The sequence below is a fragment of the Cololabis saira genome, chromosome 14 (assembly GCF_033807715.1).
Source record: "Cololabis saira isolate AMF1-May2022 chromosome 14, fColSai1.1, whole genome shotgun sequence".
Taxonomy (NCBI): domain Eukaryota; kingdom Metazoa; phylum Chordata; class Actinopteri; order Beloniformes; family Belonidae; genus Cololabis; species Cololabis saira.
The window spans coordinates 36,006,569-36,028,545 of NC_084600.1; the positions used below are offsets into that span (position 1 = coordinate 36,006,569).

General features: G+C 38.3%; 2 protein-coding genes across 5 annotated transcripts in view; one reads left to right on the forward strand and one right to left on the reverse strand.

Moving 5' to 3' along the window:
• Positions 1–1,350: 1,350 nt before the first annotated feature.
• On the forward strand, positions 1,351–16,433 carry faxdc2 (fatty acid hydroxylase domain containing 2). Its single transcript, XM_061740564.1, has 9 exons — positions 1,351–1,444; positions 2,902–2,942; positions 5,286–5,383; positions 7,783–7,886; positions 8,862–8,983; positions 12,072–12,277; positions 12,907–13,012; positions 13,734–13,900; positions 15,083–16,433. Exons 1-9 carry the CDS (start codon positions 1,423–1,425, stop codon positions 15,237–15,239), a joined length of 1,023 nt encoding a protein of 340 aa, XP_061596548.1. The 5' UTR covers positions 1,351–1,422; the 3' UTR covers positions 15,240–16,433.
• Positions 16,434–16,553: 120 nt separating this feature from the next.
• larp1 (La ribonucleoprotein 1, translational regulator) overlaps positions 16,554–21,977 on the reverse strand; it is a 71,790-nt gene continuing 66,366 nt past the window's right edge. For all 4 annotated transcript variants that reach the window (XM_061740563.1, XM_061740560.1, XM_061740561.1 and 1 more), the window contains exons 20-21: positions 21,215–21,342; positions 16,554–19,774 (exon numbers count right to left, since the gene is read on the reverse strand). In XM_061740563.1, the coding sequence (XP_061596547.1) occupies positions 19,571–19,774; positions 21,215–21,342 (332 nt within the window). In that variant the 3' untranslated portion in view covers positions 16,554–19,570. The remainder of the gene's footprint in view (positions 19,775–21,214; positions 21,343–21,977) is intronic.

Here is a 21,977-nt window from a genome sequence, read left to right on the forward strand (position 1 = left end):
TATTTAAATATTGCCGTTCCCAGTGTTGACCTGTTGGTTAAAAACTCTTGTGTATAAAACTTGAAACTTCAGTGGAACTATATTGTCCTGTCACTGCACCTTTTTAGTTTTGAAGAAGAAAAAAAAATTACATAATACACTATATGTTTTTGTATATATATGAAAGAAAAGAATGTATTTGCAAAACTGATAAATAAATGTCAATTGGCTAAATTCATGCAGAATATTCATCAGGAAATCTTGTTAACTTATTTGTAATGGTGCATGCATGTGTTTACACATTTTGCACAGGTTATTATAACTATAACCACATCTTGGATGATGAGATAATGATTTTAAGTTTTAATTATAGCACAAAGTGAAGTAAAAATACAAATTCAATTAGTATGGCATACATAGTGGAAATATTTGTTTGTAATGACATATGCTCTATTCACCCTTATTTAATTATGAATGTAATGTGGAGTTTGCATGTTTTCCCCATCCTTGTGTGGGTTTTCTCCAGGTATTCTGGCTCGTGTACGTCTGGTTAATAAGTAAATCTAAATTGCCCATAGGACTGAATGTGAGTGTGCCTGATTGGTTGTTTCTATGTGGCCCTGTGATGGACTGTCCAGGGTAGATAGCCCAGCCTTTCAACAGAAGATATACACTTCAGTACACACCCTTGACCCTGAATAGGAATTAGCGGGTATAGATGATGAATTAATTTTTAAAAAAGCTTTCTAACAGCCTCATTTTCATTTTTTTTTCTTTTTGGTTGACTTCTTGGCTACTTTTACATTTGTGAAAATCAGTCTTCTCTAAAATATTAAATCTACAGAAGCAGGTGTCCTAAAGGCCCCAAGTCCAAACTAAGAGTACACAAGTTTTCCCTTACTGATGGGTTTGCTGACTATTTTATTACTTGAGTTAAAGACAGATTTCAGCCGCACCCCTGATTTTCTGATCTTGGACAGGTTAGACAGGTAGTAAATAGATGGACTTTGGTCAAAAACATTGGAAAAGGCACAATTTTTTTTAAAGAAATGCATTGATTGGGTAATGTTTTTGTGCTCTTTTAGATCCACAGATCAAAGAAAAGCAGCATTATAGGGCTACAATTTCATACTTATTTTCATTCCTCCAGACCAGTTCTGAGGCTAGGCAGGTAGGTCTTTAGGTAAATTCAAGTTGGCTCATTCACGCTAGCGTTGGCATTTTTTTTTTTTAACTTAATTTAAGTTATTTCTTTCATTCTTTCCACACACTTTTCAGACGTGCTGAGTTTCAACCTTCACCTGGAGAAGGAAAACAGGCGGCAGCTGTTCCGGTGGCGGCCTGGGTCAGCTGACCAGGAGCAGCCAATCAGAAGCGTCGCTCGGATGTAAATAAAGCCCAGCTTGGACTCGTGCGGCAGCAGTAACAACAAGAGACGGAAACATGTCGGTGGAGACGAAGAGCGGTGAGTTCCCAAACACGCTTTCTGTGCACAATTACTAACGCTTAACAAAATAAAATAAAATGAAATATCACTTAATTCCTTCTAACTTGTATACTAGTTTCTGTTTTTAAATCAGTTCATACAATATTAAGTTCTGGTATCGTCGATGAGTTGAGAAATAATTTGTATTAGGCACTAAAACCTTTAAAAATGTTTTTTTTTCTAAAACAATGAACCTGTAAACCAGTTTCCAGTTATTGCCTTTGTTTTAAAGATGCTTGACATTATTGAAATTACTAATTCGCTTGTATCCTAGTTGTCAAGCTGTGTGAAACTTAATTCCAGCCACTTCCATGAGGATATTTTTTTTCATTTTAAGGATACAGAACTGTCTCAGAAAATTTGAATATTGTGATAAAGTTCTTTATTTTCTGTAATGCAATTTTAAAAAAAACAAAAATGTCATACATTCTGGATTCATTACAAATCAACTGAACTATTGCAAGCCTTTTATTCTTTTAATATATGGCTTGCAGTTTAAGATTAAGATTCCCAGAATATTCAATTTTTTTTAGATAGGATATTTGAGTTTTCTTAAGCTGTAAGCCATGATCAGCAATATTAAAATAATAAAAGGCTTGCAATATTTCAGTTGATTTGTAATGAATCCAGAATGTATGACATTTTTGTTTTGTAATTGCATTACAGAAAATCACAATATTCTAATTTTCTGAGACAGTCTTGTATTTAAATGTAAAACAAAATTGCAGGCATTGTATATCCAGAACTTTGTTAGCTGTAATTGGCTGTTTTACATTGTAAGACCTGCAAAGTCGCATAATGCGCTCTGGAACATGTGCCAATTTTCTTTTACTGAGGGTTGACATTTTACACGCCCTTGTGATTACATACACACATTTTCCTGAGATTCATAAATACTTAATATAATCATTGATTGCAGTTTTTACCTTTTATTAGCTGCATATAAAAAGACAGTACTTAGAGAGTTCAAATCCCAAGAATATGACTGAAAAGTGCCCACTGACTGTAAAAATGGATTATGATATGATTATGTAAACTCCTTCAGCTATACATTTTTCACTGCACAAGTGATTGTTGTACACTGGAAAAATAAAAAGCAGTTGCTAACATATTTTTTCTATTATTATCAATTCACATTTTGACCATTTTCTTTAAGCACATCCGACCATGTTGAGACATTTGAAAAATCTGTTATTGTCATTATCTTGAACTTGACCTCAATTTTTAAGCTTTAAAGATCTTTAAGAAATATATTTAAATCCTCTGTTATCGGGTGGTTTGAGATGGTACAAATGTTTCCTTTTTATTAAAGGAGGCGTGCGTGTGTGTGTGCTTATGTGCTAACCCAACAGATATTGACAGTGCTTATGAAACTGTCCTAATTCAACATGGAAAGTCAAGATAAAGAGTTGTTTTTTTGGTGTTTGTATTTACAGAGAGGAAGGGGGCGGAGGCGGAGGCAAGTGGCAGCCAACATGTAAGACGACAACACTTCTATCTCCAAATCTGTGTTCATTGACCTTTTTAACAGTAGATATGTTGACATGTAGGAAAGTGTGTTAGAGATTGCATTGCACTTGGAGAGCATACTGTTGTATTGCGCTATCATAAGGGGACTATTGTTAATTTTACAGTTGCACAATAGAGTCTTAAATAATGTGGATAAAATTCTTCATCTGAGATGGGTTTTTTTTTCTTTGTGTGTGATTTGTTGCACTGCAATTATAGTACTTTATAGTTTTTTGATTACATGGGTAAAAGGTTAAAAAATAATTTTCTGCGAATGAGAGCATTAATAAGAAGTCTGAAGTGACTATTAATGCAAAAGCTCAGTCATAACACAACCCTGTCTCTTTGTTTGGGATGTCCAAGTCTGAAATTGTGTCGTTCAGAGAGCACTTCAGACTTCCACAGCTCCAAGACGGCACAGACCCAGATCAGAGTAGAACTATACAGTCTTCCCAAAACTTTGTCTGCACCTGATTTAACATAAATCCACATCCACTGTCCCTTGAGAGTGGACAGCACAAAGCTGTTGATTTCAAGGGAGGTGCAAACTGTGCAAGTGACAGACAGCTTCCTTTGTGCAAATCCACCTCCTACTGTTTTAAGACATTGCAAACCTCCCTTAAAGTTGCTATTAGTCATTCGGCACATTGCTCTGTGAATGTGGAACGGTGTTGCTCTCAGAGACTGACGTCACTGAGGAGGGAAGATGTTTTGGTGTTGTTTTTGACTGCGTGCTTCTCAACACTCGAGTTTGATTCACGTTACATTTCAGTCCTGCATACTCATCATTTTAAAGACGAGCTTAATAACTCAACTTTCCAACAGTCTGAATGCATTTCGGAGATCAGGTCTTTTAAAAGCACAGATCTTGATTTGTACAGGACTGTCTCAGAAAATTAGAATATTGTGATAAAGTTCTTTTATTTTCTGTAATGCAATTTAAAAAGAAAAAAAATGTCATACATTCTGGATTCATTACAAATCAACTGAAATATTGCAAGCCTTTTATTATTTTAATATTGCCGATTATGGCTTACAGTTTAAGATTCCCAGAATATTCTAATTTTTTGAGATAGGATATTTGAGTTTCTTGAATTTTTGTTTTTGTAATTGCATTACAGAAAATCACAATATTCTAATTTTCTGAGACAGTCCTGTAATGTCTGATCCCTCTGCACATTTATCAGTGTTTTAATCTGTTCTTGCACTTTGTTACGTATATGAAGTATGTTTATAACACGTGTTATATAAACTTCCACCTGACTGCTTCGTCTTTCAACTGTGACTCCGCTGTGACCTGCTTGCAGCGTGCTCAACCTGACCGGTTGCATTTTTGCTTTTTTTAAACCCGTCCACATTTATGAAGCCCGCACTAAGCCCAGGGACAATGCTACATGATGAACTGTAAACAAAGTCATGAGCAACGATGGAGGGCTTTAACCCGCAAAGACGAGGTCACAGTTCATGTAAAAACACGGGCACTTATTGTACACACATTCACATGTTCAATTGGGAATTGTTCTGGACTTTCTGGACGAACAATTCCTGTAAAGAGAACTTGATTATGCATCAGCGCCTTTTGCATTGTAAATTAAAGTGTGACCATTATTAGAAAGCGTCATAAATCACACAGCTAAGTCCAGAGATCTCCGCAGCATTTTTCCCACGGTTTCCATGGCTGGACCGAAGGCATAGGGGGTAAAAGCTGGCATTTTAGAAAGTCTGCTGGATGTGACATCAATCCCTGGACTTAATTCCTGCTGAGTGAGCTGATCCCGTTTTCTCTGCGGCCGGCTCATTCTTTCCTTCCACTAAATGCACTGTTGAACACATGGCTGCTTATTACTTTTAGTATAAAGATGGATTAAATCATTTTATCTGGATCACCTGTGACAGGAGGTTAAGCTTAAATTCAACAGTTGTATTTTTTTTTTAAAAAGAAAGAGAAGCATTTAGACTGATATTACACTTGATTTATGTTGTCTGACCTCGTCATGTATGTGTTTAGGAAGTAAACTGTAAAAATATGACTCTTTATCTCTCGTCAAGGATAATAACTGATTATTTTTATCAGATTATATTGTACAGTACGTACTGGCTTTCTCCACTATGATACCTCAAGGTTGCATCACATGCTAAACGCCTGTGAAAACATGCCGCAGTTGGAGAGACTTTCTCAGTGGTTTCAGTTACCTCCTCGCTGTTGTTCTTAGCCCATTTTACACCAGGAAGCGTTTGTTTTTTAAACAGCGTCCATTAGATTGCACTGTACGCACAGTTGACACACACTTGTTGCGTTTTCTCTCCCCAGGTGGGCTCTGGAGGACTGTGGGACTCCGTGAAGAACGCTGCCTTCATCATTGGATCTGGAATCATATTCTTGGCGGCGTTCGGAAACTCCCTCACATGGTACGGTCCCATCTGAATGTTCATACGGAGCGGCGTTATCGTCAACACAGAGGCGAAGGCGGCAGAAACATGGGGCGTGGAATTTAACCAAAGTATACGGAAATGAACGGGAGGGATGAGGACCGGATAGACGAGAGTGGAGGAGGAATGGTGCAGGAGACTGGTTTGCATGATAACCTGCCAGCAAAAGCGCCACAAGTGGCTGTGCTTCACATAATGCAATAATAGAACTGGGCAAGACGCAACAGGACCAGACTTATGACATGATGTAGCGGGACATGTCTGGACTAGACGAACAGATGGAACAGTACAAGATGTAATAGGCCTGAAAGAGATATAATATGATGTAATGTTGGGTAATAATATGATGTAATAAGACTGTACTTAAGATAACAAGTTTAGATCTAAAGGGACTAGAAGCAACAGAAGATAACCATAAGATGGATGTAGCCAGCAGTTGTAAACATGGGTTGAGAGGTGTGATACCCAGTACTCGAGTTGTAAAAAAAATCAGGGGGGATGGTGGATTTTATCATATGGGGACAGATAATTTGTGCTGATTACAAATAATATAATATATTACAAATAATAGCAGTGACCAAAACACCTGCAGAAATACTGCAGGAATGACATAGCAGCAGTTAAATGCAGCCTTCTGTAAGCTTTAAATATCCACTGGGCTTACATCAAATACATCAAAACACAACAATAAAAAACAGTTTTCTGGACTTATCAATATGATTCTGTCCTTCACAGGATAAGTAAAATGGATCACTGCAAAAACTCAAAATAAGAATGTTTGTCCTATTTCTAGTTGAAATGTTTAGTAAAAAAATCTTATTACACTTAAAACAAGATTCATCACTGGAAAAAACAACAGTTTTCACCTGATTTTCACTTGAAATAAGTAGAAAAATCTGCCAGTGGAACAAGATTTTTTTGCTTGTAATGAGAATTACAAGAAAATCTTGTCCCACTGGCAGATTTTTCTGCTTATTTCAAGTGAAAAATTACTTGAAACAGGTGAAAATTGTCAAATAAGTTATTTTTCTGGTGTTATTTTTCTGGTGATGACTCTAAATGTTGAAATAGCAGTAAAACCACATTCATTGATGAAATGACAAAAGGGATGGAAAGGAGGATGGCAGTTTTACAGGGGGGATGATTTTGACCGTTTTTATTTCAGGGGGGATGCCATCCCCCCTCATCCCCCCTCAACTCCAGTACTGGTGATACCACTGATGACCCGTAGGAACTTGTCTCTAGAAAACTTTATCCCCAAAAGGGCCGACTCAAAAACATTCAGTATCTCTGACTTCATTCCCTCCTTATGATCACTGTGGTCGTTCTCCCTCTGCAGCTCTGCCCTCTTGTCCAAGTATAGTTACTTATGACTTCCACATAAAGATGACATGTTGAGGCTCGGAAACAGCAGGCAACATCACAGTTGCTTCTAAACACGACTAAATGTGAAAGGACAATCTGCCACGAGGCCAGACGTAACACAGCTGTGTGAGGATCTGGTCAGGGGGATCGCTTGGTTGTTGATGTTTTGCTGTTGTGGGCAGAGCTGGGTAGAGTAGCCAAAACTTGTACTCATGTAAAAGTACTGTTACTTCAGAATAATATGACTCAAGTAGAAGTAAAAAGTAGTCATCCAAATAATTACTTGAGTAAAAGTAAAAAAGTACTTGGTGAAAAAACAAGTACTGAGTACTTGTTGAGTAACATCTGATTTATTTTTTTAACACGACCATTCAAACAGACAAAAGTACAAATAATCATCTTCAGGGAAATTAAATCAATAAAATAAATTAAAATGAATTAAAAAAAAATAGCTTAAATTAAAATAATAAAGTAAATTCAAGTACTTTAATAAATATATATAAATAAAATAATAACAGATTAAAAAAATAAATTTAGGCACAAGTAGCACAAAATTTCAAGCCTTTGTACTTTTCTTTTTTAACCAGGCAGAACTAGAACAAGCCCATGAACTCGTATAAACTCTGTGTGTGTTTGAGTCTGTGTAAATGTGACAAAACATGCAAAAACAAACATTTTTCCCAAAGAATCACCCAGTGATGTCATGAGATTGACGCGTACGCGGATAAAAGGGATAAAAGAAAAGTAACAGCTCAACGTAGCCTAATGTAGCGGAGTAAGAGAAACAGTTTCTTCTTCACAAATCTACTCAAGTAAAAGTAAAAAGTATAGTGATTCAAAACTACTCCTAAAAGTACAAAATTTCCCAAAACTTACTCAAGTAAATGTAATGGAGTTTGTTTTGCGACAAACTTGCAGCTTTTGTTCTTGTTGTTTTTCAGGAAATATTGTAGAAATAAAAGAACACTACATGTTTACAAAGTAAGGAAAAGATGACTGTTGTTTTTCTCCAGGCACCTTCAGAAGTTCTGGGGAGCTTCAGGAGACTTCTGGCAGAACTTGTGGACAAAGTTGTACCTGTCCTTCGACGGTCACTATACTGCTTTGTTCTGCTTAGGTAACGAATGACATATTCCTGCTTTTACTTCTGATTTAAAAACAAAACACTTTCTCTTCAGAGGAGGCCGTAGTCAGGCCAGTATGAGGTCCAGTTTCTAGTGACCTGTTTTTCTGTTGTTTTCAAACAAATGCAGATAAATGATTTTTTCTGTTTTTTTTTACGGATTTTCTTAATTTCATTTTTTTATTTTTTAATCTGGCTCATGATTGCCGGAGGGAGGTTTAACAGTGGCACGACTGATATATTTTGAAATTAGATTAAACGCACGATTTCACCCATTGACATACTTATAGACTTTTTATTTTTGTGCTTTACATGTATTCACAATACGTTTCTGTGTTTGTTACCCACCATAAAAGAAATGCCAGGGTTGTGAAGCATTGGGAACATTTAGATCCAGGTGGTGTCACATTTCCCGTCTTCCTCATCTAGATATCGTCTGTTGGACATAATGTTCGAGTCAAACACAGTAAACTACTAAACAGCCGATACACACCTCATTAAAAATATGCAGGACATGACTGAGGAAGGACATCTCGGCTTATTTTGGTTGTATGCATGAACACGTAATTCATTTGTTGTGAATACTTTTACCGCAAAGTCTCAATGGCAGATGGAGAAATTGAAAAACTAACTTGAATGAACAAACTTCTAATAAAATAATACAACTTTTTCTACATATGTAAAAGACTACAAATGGATCAACATTTGCAACATTTTCAAACAGAACTGCACCCCAGAGACATCTTTACAGTTGCCACAAGATATTTTATGTTGATAAGCCAATAATGACGACACGCCAGTGCCATCACTCATCCCTGGTGACTTTTAAAAGACTTTGATTTGATTTGGCCTAAATGCTTCTCATTTTGTGTTTTTTAGTTTCTTGTGGAATCTTTGAATATGTTTTAATAATCAATTCAGATGAGTTGTCATGTTGAGCTGATGTCCCTCGGGTGTTTGTCTGGACAGGGACGATGGTGGCCCCCACGCTGGCGTTCTGGGGATCCAACGCTCTTCTGATGATTGTGGACTACACCGGCAAACCCTCCTTCATCACTCGCTACCGTATCCAGACGGACAAGAATAACCCGGTAGACTTTAATTTCTCTCTCTTCCATCGTCACGTATTTTGTCTTTTTTTTTGTAATTTGCTTAGCCACCGATTAGAAGTGACATTTTCTAAAGCTGGAACAGCTAATTGATGTTTACCCGTGTGGACTGGACATGTTTGTTCTGATGTGTCCGTGTCCGTGTGAACAAAGTCCAACAGATGTTGTCACACACCGCATAGATAAGCTGATATCGCCGATAACCACGGCTGGTTAGATATTTAGAAAAAAAAGGGATAACATTACTGATTATGCATCAAATATTATAAAACTGCACACACAGGACGCTTATTTATGGATTTTATCATTATTTTTAATGGATTTCAAGCTGTTTTGTACCCACTGGTGTGTTCAGATGTCACTCAACTAATCTTTACATCTTTTAAATGACTGTGTGCTCACAGATTGCTTGGCCCCGTTTTGCATGAACTGCATAGTTTATGACTTTTATCGCGTGAGATAGGATGTCTAAGTCATAAGATCTCACAAAGACCTGTTGTCAGTGTTTCCTGCTGAAAGTCAACGACCGAAAGTAGTCGTCTGGACCTTTAGCCTAGTTGTCATAAAGGTGGCCAGGATGTGCTGGAGTCTAAGAGTCCCTGGACGGCAGCACGCCATCCTCAGCACAATGGGGGGGATGAAGCCCCTTTGCTCCACTTCATCCATTGTGTTGATGCCAGAGATGTCAAAAGTATTCACATTCATTACTCAGGTACAAGTATAGATACTAGAGTTTAAAAATACTCCTGTAGAAGTTGAAGTATCAACTCAAGTTTTTTAGTCAAGTAAAAGTATAAAAGTACTGGTTTCAAAACTACTTAAAGTATAAAAGTAAAAGTAATGTAAGGGGGGAAAAAAGCCATTGAAAATGAATGTATCTTAGTATAATGCAAATATATTAAAGAACCATATATGTGTACTATTGAGCATTAACATGTGTTTCAGAGAGCAGAAGATATGATGACTAGTTGCTTATAAGTATTTTAATGGTGCAAAAAGTCAAACTTCAGAGGCTTGTTATCATTTATCCTAACCTTTATTGGAATGTACATCCAAGTTTAGTTGCAGGAATCTGAGGGAACGGATGTAAGAACAAAACTGGACAAGAACATCTGAAACAACCACAACCAAATTCACTCTATCCGGATGGAGCAATTTAACTGGATAGCTTTTTTTTTAAAGGCCGGAATGACATAGAATAACGAGGCTGTTTTTAAAATGTAAGGAGTAAAAAGTACAGATAATTGCGTGAAAATGTAAGGAGTAAAATTAAAAAGTCGTCTGAAAAATAATTACTCCAGTGAAGTATAGATAACCAAAATTTCTACTTAAGTAAGGTAACAAAGTATTTGTACTTTGTTACTTGACACCTCTGGTTGATGCTGCTCGTGCAGCGGTTACATTTCTAGTTATAGTTGGAAGAACTATTATTTAAGATAAATAATAGTTTAAATGTATTCATTTATTCAAGAGATCACAAAAGTCTTCTGTAGAGTTCACACTTGTTGACGTGTGAACTTCCTTCATTAAAGAAACAAAATAATAAAACTAAAGTCGTCTGTGCTGAGTTGGTCATCCAGAACTAATTGGATGGATAACATTTACATGACCATGTGATCCAGTCTTAAAGTTACTTTCAGCAAAGGTTCTGTGTTTATTGAGAGGTGACGGTTATACATTATTTGAAATGTAGGCGATATTAGTACTCTCTTCTGTTCCCAGCACTATTTCCTCTCCTTCTGCATGTTCGCTCCTCACACTTCAAATGTATTGTTGTTTATTTGCTCTTGAGCACTTCGTTGCACTCCACCACAAAGATAAGGGACTTGCATTTGTCTCGCAAGTTTCACACACAAAGACAACTCAGATTTAAAAAGACACAAAGATGAAAAGAATAGAATGAATGAATGAATGAAAGACAGAATGAGAATACATATTGAAGTATCAGAAAAGAGCACATTTGCACGTGCAAATGGGAACGCGGCTGGACGACAGGTGTGGTTTCTGAAGTAAGAGTATTTATCTGACTTGTTCTGTAACTGGTGGAAATGGATGTGAACGGGGGGGGGGGCGGGTACCGGAAACATTTAAAAACCCTGCTCACACTCCCGCAGGAATTATATAAAAATGATTAGCAATACCTTAAAATAGGAATAGTGTACAAAGTGCGACTGCTTGTTGAGATGATCTCACTTCCGGTAGGAAAGTAAATATCCATCTGATCATTTTGACAGGCTTGGGCTGCTCTTTTTTTAAGAAACTATGTTGGAAAAAAGCGTTCATATGTAAAACTGTGACACTTTTTTTCATACTATCTAGTTCTAGTACTACTACTTTTTTAGCAGACTCTTTGATCTTTGATCCAAAGTACCGTACCGAGTACTCTACTGAGGTAAAGTCTGACTTTTGAACGCTAGCTCATCAGAAGACTCCATGAATGCCTAGTTTGTGAAGTTCAGGTACAAAGATCACGCGCTCCACAAGCCCCGCCCATTTTTTATACATTTTTATTTAAAACAGCCTGATAGAGCTTCAAATGTGAATTAAAAAATTACAGGACTGTCTCAGAAAATTAGAATATTGTGATAAAGTTCTTTTATTTTCTGTAATGCAATTTAAAAAAAAAAAAAAAAAAAGTCATACATTCTGGATTCATTACAAATCAACTGAAATATTGCAAGCCTTTTATTTTTTTAATATTGCTGATTATGGCTTACAGTTTAAGATTAAGATTCCCAGAATACTTTTTTGAGATAGGATATTTGAGTTTTCTTAAGCTGTAATCCATGATCAGCAATATTAAAATAATAAAAGGCTTGCAATATTTCAGTTGATTTGTAATGAATCCAGAATGTATGACATTTTTGTTTTTGTAATTGCATTACAGAAAATCACAATATTCTAATTTTGTGAGACAGTCCTGTAAAGTCAAAGTGTTTTCCATCATTAATGGAGTGGTTAAGGGTTCTTTCATTAGCAAGGTGACTAAAAAGTACCATGATGTGACATTGGGAGATGAACAGCAGCAGCTAGAGTATTATTTCTCACATGTAACGTTCTCTTCCCGCAGGTGGATCCCGACAAGCTGCGTCACGCGTTGAAGTGCGTCATCTTCAACCACCTGTGTGTGGCAGGGCCGATGGTGGTGGCCGTTCACCACGTGATGACGTGGAGAGGGAACCCCTGCGGGCCCGAGCTGCCCACCTTCCACTGGGCTCTGATGGAGCTGGCCGTCTTCTCCATGGTGGAGGAGATTCTCTTCTACTATTCCCACAGGCAGGCCGCTTCCCTTTTTATATTTACAAATACACTTTTCTTATTTTTCTTTTAAATCTAGCTTTGGTTCATAAGGTTTAGTTTAGTTTATTAAGAATCCCCATTAGCTGGTACCGTAGTAACCAACTAGTCTTCCTGGGGTCCACAAAGAAGAACAACAACAAAAATATAAAACAGTCAATCACATCATCCACAATATATCATACATTGACAAATACAATTATAAAATATCTGATATTAGAACACTTAAGACAAACATTTAATAATTTTTATGAACCTGAAATTCATTTGCACTAAACACAAAACGGAACCATTCGACATACAGCCAAGTCAACATTATAATCTAAAATAAGATTTAAGTTTCTTTTTAAATACTTGTTTACTTTCTATACAACAGAGATAGTGAGGCAGATTATTCCACAGGGTTATTGCTCTATAGATAAAAGATGGTGATAAGGCATTTGTTCTTGGGTGAGGCAGCTCCAGCTGACCTTTGCTGGACCCTCTAGTGTCATGGTCATGCACAGTACTTCTAAAAACAATATGTTTAAAAGGTCAGGGACACCTTTGTTGACTCTGGCTTTAGATGGCATTTATTTCATGCCTGTATATGCGTTTGCTTCTGTCAGGTTGTTCCACCATCCCAGCCTCTACAAGCATTTCCACAAGCAGCACCACGAGTGGACGGCGCCCATCGGAGTCGTCTCCATCTACGCTCACCCGCTGGAGCACATGGTGATTGATCTCCTCCTGCTCGTCATCGCAGTTTGGCGTATCATAGTTGTAAATGTTTGATCAGAAGTATCTGAGTCTTGGTGATTCTGATCTGAGGCCTCATTTTCAATATTGGTACCGTCACTGTGCCAAAAACTGATCTCTCACATTTTTGTAGTATTTTTTACGGAAGAGTATTAGGGCCAGGCAGGAGAAAAATAAAAATATTTTAGAGGAAGATTTTTTTTTATTATGTACTTTGAGAAAAAAGTCGAAATGTCGAGAAAAAAGTCAAAATTCCATGAATAAAGTTGAAATGTCGAGAAAAAAGTCAAAATTCCATGAATAAAGTTGAAATGTTGAGAAAAAAGGCGAAATTTCGACTTTATTCTTGAAATTGTATTTCAACATTAATCTCGACATTTCGACTTTTTTCTCGAAATTGTATTTCAACATTATTCTCGACATTTAGACTTTTTTTTCCGAAGTGCACAATAAAAAAACATCTTCCCCTCACAAATATTTTTTTCTCCTGCATGGCCCTAATACTCTTCCGTAATTTTTAACATGCAGATAACATAATAATAAAATGCTGCCGTCTCTCATTTAATCCCTGAAATGCTCATCAAATGGGACATTTTCCACTTTCACTCAGATATCTTCAAGTTTTTTTTTTTTTTTTTTAAATATAATTTGCTGTTTATATTTGGGATTCTGCATTTATTTGCCATCTCTCTGCTAGATCTCCAACACTTTTCCGGTGATAATCGGGCCGGTGATCATGGGCTCCCACCTGTCCACCACCTCCCTGTGGTTATGCATTGCTCTCCTCAGCACCACCATCTCCCACTGCGGCTACCACCTCCCGTTCCTGCCGTCCCCGGAGTTTCACGACTTCCACCACCTCAGGTGAGCAAGAGAGGACATTTCTCCAACCTGGGTTGGACATCCTTAGACTTACACCCACACCTCTGCTGAACTGAAGTGCCACTCGTGTTGTCTTCCAGAGGTGTCAAGTAACAAAGTACAAATACTTCTTTACCTTACTTAAGTAGAAATTTTGGTTATCTATACTTCACTGGAGTAATTATTTTTCAGACGACTTTTTACTTTTACTCCTTGCATTTTCACGCAATTATCTGTACTTTTTACTCCTTACATTTTCACGCAATTATCTGTACTTTTTACTCCTTACATTTTAAAAACAGGCCTCGTTACTCTATTCAATTTCGGCCTTTAAAATGAAGCATTCATTTTCAATGGCTTTTGTCCTTAATGGCTTTTTTCGCCTTACATTACTTTTACTTTTATACTTTAAGTAGTTTTGAAACCAGTACTTTTATACTTTTACTTGATTAAAAAACTTGCAAACGCAATTATCTGTACTTTTTACTCCTTACATTTTAAAAACAGCCTCGTTACTCTATTTCATTTCGGCCTTTAAACAAAAACTATCCAGTTAAATTGCTCCATCCGGATAGAGTGAATTTGGTTGTGGTTGTTTCAGATGTTCTTGTCCAGTTTTGTTCTTACATCCGTTCCCTCAGATTCCTGCAACTAAACTTGGATGTACATTCCAATAAAGGTTAGGATAAATGATAACATGCCTCTGAAGTTTGACTTTTTGCACCATTACAATACTTATAGGCAACTAGTCATCATATCTCCTGCTCTCTGAAACACATGTTAATGCTCAATAGTACACATATATGGTTCTTTAATATATTTGCATTATACTAAGATGCATTCATTTTCAATGGCTTTTGTTCTTAATGGCTTTTTTCCCCCTTACATTACTTTTACTTTTATACTTATTTATACTACTTAAGTAGTTTTGAAACCAGTACCTTTATACTTTTACTTGAGTTGATACTTCAACTTCTACAGGAGTATTTTTAAACTCTAGTATCTATACTTCTACCCGAGTAATGAATGTGAATACTTTTGACACCTCTGTTGTCTTCTCACCAAACATCCATTTGTCTCTGTTCTGTGAAGTTTGGTTTTCTCTTAACGACTGAATGAACGTATATTGTTCTGACTGACCTCATTTACGTCAGTTACGTTCAACCGTTCCCCTCCTGGTTCCAGGTTCAACCAGTGCTTCGGGGTCTTCGGTGTGCTGGACCGGCTCCACGGCACCGACAACAAATTCAGGCAGACCAAGCAGTACGAGCGCCACGTCCTGCTCACCAGCCTCACGCCTCTGAACGACAGCATCCCCGACGCTCCCAAGAAGAGCCAGTGAGGACGTCTGATCCAGAGACACGGGGGGCCTTAACTAACGCTGTTGATTGTTTTATTCCGTTCTGAACCGCTTCAAACCCTCAAGTCTGCCCCCAAATCCCTGGTCAAACATCCCTTTTTGTGCTAAAAAATGTCATTGCACTTTAAAACATTCAAGTCATTTAGTTAAGCTCTGGTGTTCAGTCACTAGATGACTTTTAGCCTCATGATTAGTGCAACGATTATTGCAGAAGAGGATTTGGTGATTAATGCTAACGCAGCATAGCTTTTATACAGGCACGACTTGAATTTTCTTTGCATTTCCACCAGTTTGCATTTGGTTGATTTTTAAGTTTCTAAATTTTACTCAAAATTAGAGGTAAAATCTTTATCAAAGATGAGTCTCACGGATTCAGAGCTCCTGTGACTGCACCCTGCAACCTCACCGTCCTCCCCCACAAATCTCCAGATGCATCTGAAATGAACATTCAAGAGTTAAAGCACATCACTCTATTAGATTGTAGGTGTAAAACTTTGAATCCAGACCAAAACAACGGCCATGCTGGCCATGTCCACGTAGAACTTGAAGTGAGGCAGCGGCGCTTAGTTTGTGTGGAAAGTCCATCGTTCCTGAACTGACTCGGGTGCAGTTTGACGGCAGGAAGTGTTCATTTTCGTTGGGGACCAAAACGGCACAAAGTATCCGTGAATATGCAGCCGGAGAGGTTTACGCTCGAGAGCAGACCTGGGATTGTTTTAACTGCTGAATGTTGGTGCTTCAAACTCGTGGTGATGGACTGTGAAATATATTCAACATAATTGTTTTTTTTGTTTTTGTGGTGTAAAAAGCACTTAATTTTTCCATTTTTGTAATGGTCTGATGGAAATGTTGATCATCTCCCAGAAGTGTGAAATAATGTGATTGTATAAAAGATAATTAACTTTTAATATAACTTTTTTGGTTTGGTGTCAAACGTAAGCACACGTCCTGAGTTGAGCGCTAGTTTTGTATCACGTGAAGCGTTTTACTTGCAGCTTGAAGCTCGTCAGTGTCGACTCACGTGATGCGTTCACTTCCCGCTCAAACGCAGGATAATCTCTTAACTGCTGCACTTTCCAGTGAGGGCACTGCCTTCAGATGTTCAGTGTTTTTATGTGAAAAATCTGTTAGAAATAAATGTATTATTCTGAAATAAAAAGGTTAATGTTCTGACGGGACCGTTTTAAGATTAAAATGTTGAAAAAAAAAAGTCTTACTTTGACTTTTGTTCCCCAGCGGCTCCTCTTCGACCCCACATCAGAAATAATCACACGGGAACTTATGTTTTGAGGTTTTTTTGTCCATTTTGTGTTTTTTTTTTCTTTATTAAAGGAAAAGAATAATTACTACAAATTACAAATAACACTAATAGCGAATCACATCAGCCTACAAAGCAAGATATTATGAATATTAAATGTTATAATACAAGATCTCATTCAAGTATTTTACATTTTTTCCATTTTATATATTTTTTGTTCCTTTTTTTCCTCATTTTCTTTTTTTTTTTTTGCTCATGATAAGCCTAAGGATATTGTAATGAACTAGTTTAATGGTTCATATACAGTTATTTCTTATTCATATGGCTTTATGGAATTTGTCTTTTTTTGTTGGTGTTTTTTATAATTTTTTTTGTCTTTTTTATCAGTCTCCAGACATCATAGACAGCCATATTCCTCTGAGCAACATCAAAGCTCCATCACTCTTTTCCGTGCGCCTCGTCCTTCTTCCGCTGTCCTTGTCAAGCTTGATGAAGCGAGGCGGCGCCCCTAGAGTTTGTGTGGACAGCTAGCAGCAAATCAACGCTGATAAAGAAGGCCTTAAACTCCCAAATCACTCGAGTCCCGACAGATATCCACAGACAGGTGATGATCCCATTGGAGGGAGCGTCGTGTGACTGTCCGAGCAGAGAGAGGTCCATCTTGGCCACATGCCAGCTTGCTCCCTCAAAGGCTTCACTGGTTTTGGGAAAAAAAAGTGGCATTTTTTTGGGGGGGGAATATTTAGTAGCGCTTACGTTTCCGCCCGGTAAACAGGTTGATGCATCGACTGTAATCCTCCAAAAACGTTTCCCAGGAAGGAGCCAACAGGGGATCAAAAAGTGGGAACAAAAAAGAAAAAAAAAAAAAAGGGATTTGCATTTTCATGTCAAACAACGCTGAATTTAGGGGATGAACACGAACAGACGGGGCGATGTGAAGCACCGGACAGACTGAAAGATACAGGCACAGTTTTGTCTAAAAACACCAGGTTTCCACTTTCAGACACTTTCACTTGAAAGGGAAGAGAAAATACAATACTGCAGAATGTAAAGAGGTCGTTTCACTTCACGTTTAAGACTTTTCGAAAGAATTTCTCCGGAACTTTATGAACCTCCCGTTCAATTTTAAACCCCAAACTTCAAAAACTTTTATACATTTTCACACTTTCTCCATAATAACATTTGAATAAAAGTTGGAAGCTGACGATTTTGGTACATTTATCAGTGTGTTACCAGTTTGTAGTTGCAAATGTTGCTCACGTCTTGGCAAAATATCTTTTCATGTAAATGGGTTAAAAAAAATAATCCTAATTTCAACATGAAACACTTCAACAAGTTTAAAGATTTTCTTTTCCTCCTGAAGCCCTGATATCAACTTTCCCTTTTATGTCAACTTCATCCCCATCTCTGAACTCAACGTTTAAACAAACCTCGCCTCCAGCAGAACAGCACTAGAAATGCTGAATAAAATGAAATTAAAAACGCATTAAAAGATAATGGTTAAAAAAAAAAAAAAAGAAAAAAGTTAGAGTACATACACATGTAAGGCAAATATATAATCTTCTCTATAAACAATAAAACGTAGAAGGGAGCTGTGATCATTTCTCATCTGTCAAATTCACATTTACATTAGAGGAGGATGTGATATCAGTTCTAGAGTTGGAGAGCGGCTTTCATCATCATCATCAACGCGGCGGACTGCAGGATGACCGGGTGTGTCCACGGCGAGCCGTCCAGCCGTGTCCAGCTTGGTCACGCTGCTACATCTGTACCTGACCACACTCGTTAGTGTTCATGCCTGTAACTGATGTGTGAAATGGCAAAGCGGCGAGGCGAGGCCCGAGCGATCTCCGACCTCCGAGCCTCGGGAAGCGTCGGCCTTTCCTCGCAACCGTCGCCTCTTCAAGTAATCCAGATCGGTGATTCCAGTCCTGTAAGCGCCGCTGATCGTCGACTGATGGATGGATGTCTAACGGATGGATGCAGGTCGTCTGACGGGGGAGGTGGAGGAAGAATCAAGCAGAAAAAAAAAGGAGATCACGTGGGATTCTCGCTTCCACTCAAGTGTATTTTCTCTCTTTTTTTTGGGAGGTTAGGGGGAAAACGTCCATCAGCTCTCAGCACAAAAAAAAAAAAGAAAAAAAGTTGCAAACGCAGGGAAGAATGAGGGGGGTCGTAACAGACTGCATGTTGCTTGGAAGACAGTTCAGAGAAGACGAGGGAGAGCGGTGAGGGGGGTCTGGAGGACAGTTTGGCAGACAGCTCCCTCTAGTGGCCTCTGCTGGAAAACAGCGACGAGATAAACGGTGACTTTGATGCTGTACAATCAACAATAAGGTGGCGGGCACAAGTTAGAAGCAGTAAAACCATTAAATAAGGCAACTTTCAATAATCTTGTCCACTATGAGGGGTTGAAACAAGTCTTTTTTTTTTGTAACCATTTGGTTATTTTTCTGATTTCCCCCTCAATCTCTAGCCGTAAAGTAAAATCAAATATTCTTAATTTCAGCCCCGGGACTGAAAGCACTCCTGCAGGTGGAAATGTCAGTCACTCGCTCCAAACCACTTTGGTCCGGCTGGATGTCAGAAGCTGCGCGGCCTCCAGCAGGCCGCAAGCAGGGTTGGTTTTTTTTGTTTGTTTTTTTTCCCCAGGTGCTCAGTTTAGATCGACCACCACATGCTGAAAAGATCTTTAATTTAAAGTATAGGTGAGGAATCTAATATCTTTCAATCAGCAAAATGGTGACAATCGAAGAGGAGGGTCCCAGTGACCGAGAGAGGCGGGGGTGGGGGGAACTTGGACCAAAAAAACTTCACTATCCATTGTTTGGACTGGTGAACAAAAAGTTTTAATCTTCATCATTTTCTGCCTAATTAAAAAAACTCTTAAAAAAAATTAAAAGTAATCGATAAAACAAGCTAAGAGTGAACAAAATAAGTGGGCGGGGGAAAGTCATGCTTGAGTGAAGAGCTGCAGGCTCCTCCTCCTCCGGTGGTGAGAACTGGCGACTTGCAGGCGTGGGCGAGCCGATCCGTGTGGCGTTCAGCTGTGGAGCTACTTGGGTGTTTTGGCATCTGGTGCGGGGTCAGCAGCGGGGCCGGGGGCCTTCAGGCTCACGGGTTTGGCCTCGTCCTTGGCGCCGGGGGCGGGGCCTCCGCCGGCCTGGCTGTGGGGGCGGCTGGAGGGCAGGGAGGGGTGCCGGCGACGGCCGTCCCCGCTGGACGAGTGTCTCCTGCGGCGTCCTTCCTCCATAGGCGGCTGGAACGAAATGTTTAGTTTAGTTTATTTTGTTTTGGTCATTTACAGATTCAGATTCAGAAAACTGCCCGAGGGGCAATTGCAAGACAACTGAGCAGCAAGACGTTGAAAATATAAAATAGAATAAGAAATAAAATAGAAAAAAAAAAAATTAACAGATAAATGGGGCATGTCCCGTTATGTACAAAAAAAATATATAAATATAAGAATGTCAAAAAAATTTACAATAGAGTGACTGTAGTTGTGCGTGTGTGTGTGTATGTGTATATATATATGTAGTGCTGACCAAAAATTTATATCACGGCATTTTTCAAAATTATATCGGTTTCACGGTATATCACGGTATTTTTTTTTCATGCACAACTGGGTGTTAACCACATTTTCTAATGATTTGGAAAGGAATTGCTGCAGTAAATTGGCTTAGAATGGCCTATTTTACTGTCATGAGGAGGATGCATAAATCAAATAAATTTGATTTAGGCATGCTTTTCAAAGAAAAACATCTTTTAGAAAATTACAAGGTAGAAAATATTTATTGAACATAAATAACTGAACATTTTTTAATTTCCCAGCATTATGTTGTTTTGGTTACACCTCCTGGTGAATGTCAAAATTCTTATGTGGTTACTTTTTGGTTGGCCAACGATTTATGTTTGTGGTGTCTATTTCCTTATATTACAACGCCGTTATTAATTGTTCGGTTTTTTTCCCACTTATTCGAAACCCGAAAGTGTTTTTTTTGCCATTTTCGGCCGAACAATTTCGGTTACCGAACAATCGGTGCATCACTACTGCTAAACAGTCCCCTCACAAACAGTGTCCAGCGGCGCGGCGTTCCCAACGTTGTGTACGCTACTGTACATACTCACCGGTATTACGGTATATGAAAAATTCATATCATAAGAAAAATAAACACCGGTATCCCGCCCAGCACTAATATATATATATATATATATATATATATATATATATATATATATATATATATATATATATATATATATATATATATGTGTGTGTGTGTGTGTGTGTGTGTGTGTGTGTGTGTACATATATACACACATTTCCTTTTTTTCTTTTTACCAAAAAAAAGGTATAGGCTGAAGCCTCATGGCTTATTTTGCCTATCCTTTTCAACAAAAGACAAACTACAGAAAAGGAAAAAAGATACTAATAAGAAGAAAACGAAATGAACAAACAAAAAAAAGAAAATGAACAAAGAAGAGAAGAAAATAAATGTGGTCACTCACGAGTGAGGACAGCATAATTTAGACAGTTGGATATTTAATATCAAGATAATTTATATTAGTGTTCTATATTTATCTATCTCTATATTTATCTCTAAGCATGAATCTCTTGACAGGCGTGTGAAGATAAATGTTTTCAGGGCTTTGCAGCCGCACCAGAAAGGGCTTCTGTTATCCGGGCGACTTCACTTACGTCGATTCTGAAATCCTCCAGGCGTTTGAACTTGCTCAGGTGCTCCTGCAGCTTAGGGTCGATCTCCAAGGTCTTGGCTTTGGAGTACTTGAGGAAGGCCCAGAACTTCTCCAGTCCGTAAAGCTGACCTGCAACAGAGAAAGGTTCAGTCATGTCCGTAGTACCAGCTGGCATCATTTCTTACCGAAAAGGAGCGACCCGATTTGGTCAGATTATCACTACTCCCTTTATAATAGTGTCTCAGCTCTGGGGAATCTCCTCCACCAGGGGTGCCTTTTTTGAAACTGGTATGCAGCTTCACAAACATCGTAAAAATGTGTTTTGGACACAAATTCAGTCAATAAATGTTGAGCCACATGAGAGCAGACAAACGTCCAGTCGGCTGCACAGCTGCCAGCGCGACACTCTCATCATGAATCCCGTGTGGGAACGGCCTTCAAACTGCACAGACAGTGAAACTGAAGAAACCAAACAGCTGTTTGGGATCCCTCTATCACATGGCGGGGTTCAGCATTGATCCGGGTGTGGTTTTTAGATTTTAGAGGCTAACGTAAAGAGCTGTCGCTTACATTGAATACTTTAAATTTAGGTTTCCTGCTCTACCCAGCTGGCCTTCAGCAGGAGCCCAAGTCTGACTTCGGTGGGGGATAAAGATGAGGCGGCTGGAGATATGAACTCTAACCTGGGTCTGCAATGACACGGTAACCTGAGCACCTGAACGTCTCACTGAATCATGTCTTTTTTAGACGTTTGAAACCTTAAA

Excerpts from the sequence above, each read along its gene's own strand:
- faxdc2 (XM_061740564.1), top strand. The coding sequence starts at position 1,423 with ATGTCGGTGGAGACGAAGAGCG. Across the intron at positions 5,384-7,782 it reads TTCGGAAACTCCCTCACATG|GCACCTTCAGAAGTTCTGGG; the intron begins GTACGGTCCCAT and ends GTTTTTCTCCAG. Across the intron at positions 13,901-15,082 it reads CACGACTTCCACCACCTCAG|GTTCAACCAGTGCTTCGGGG; the intron begins GTGAGCAAGAGA and ends TCCTGGTTCCAG.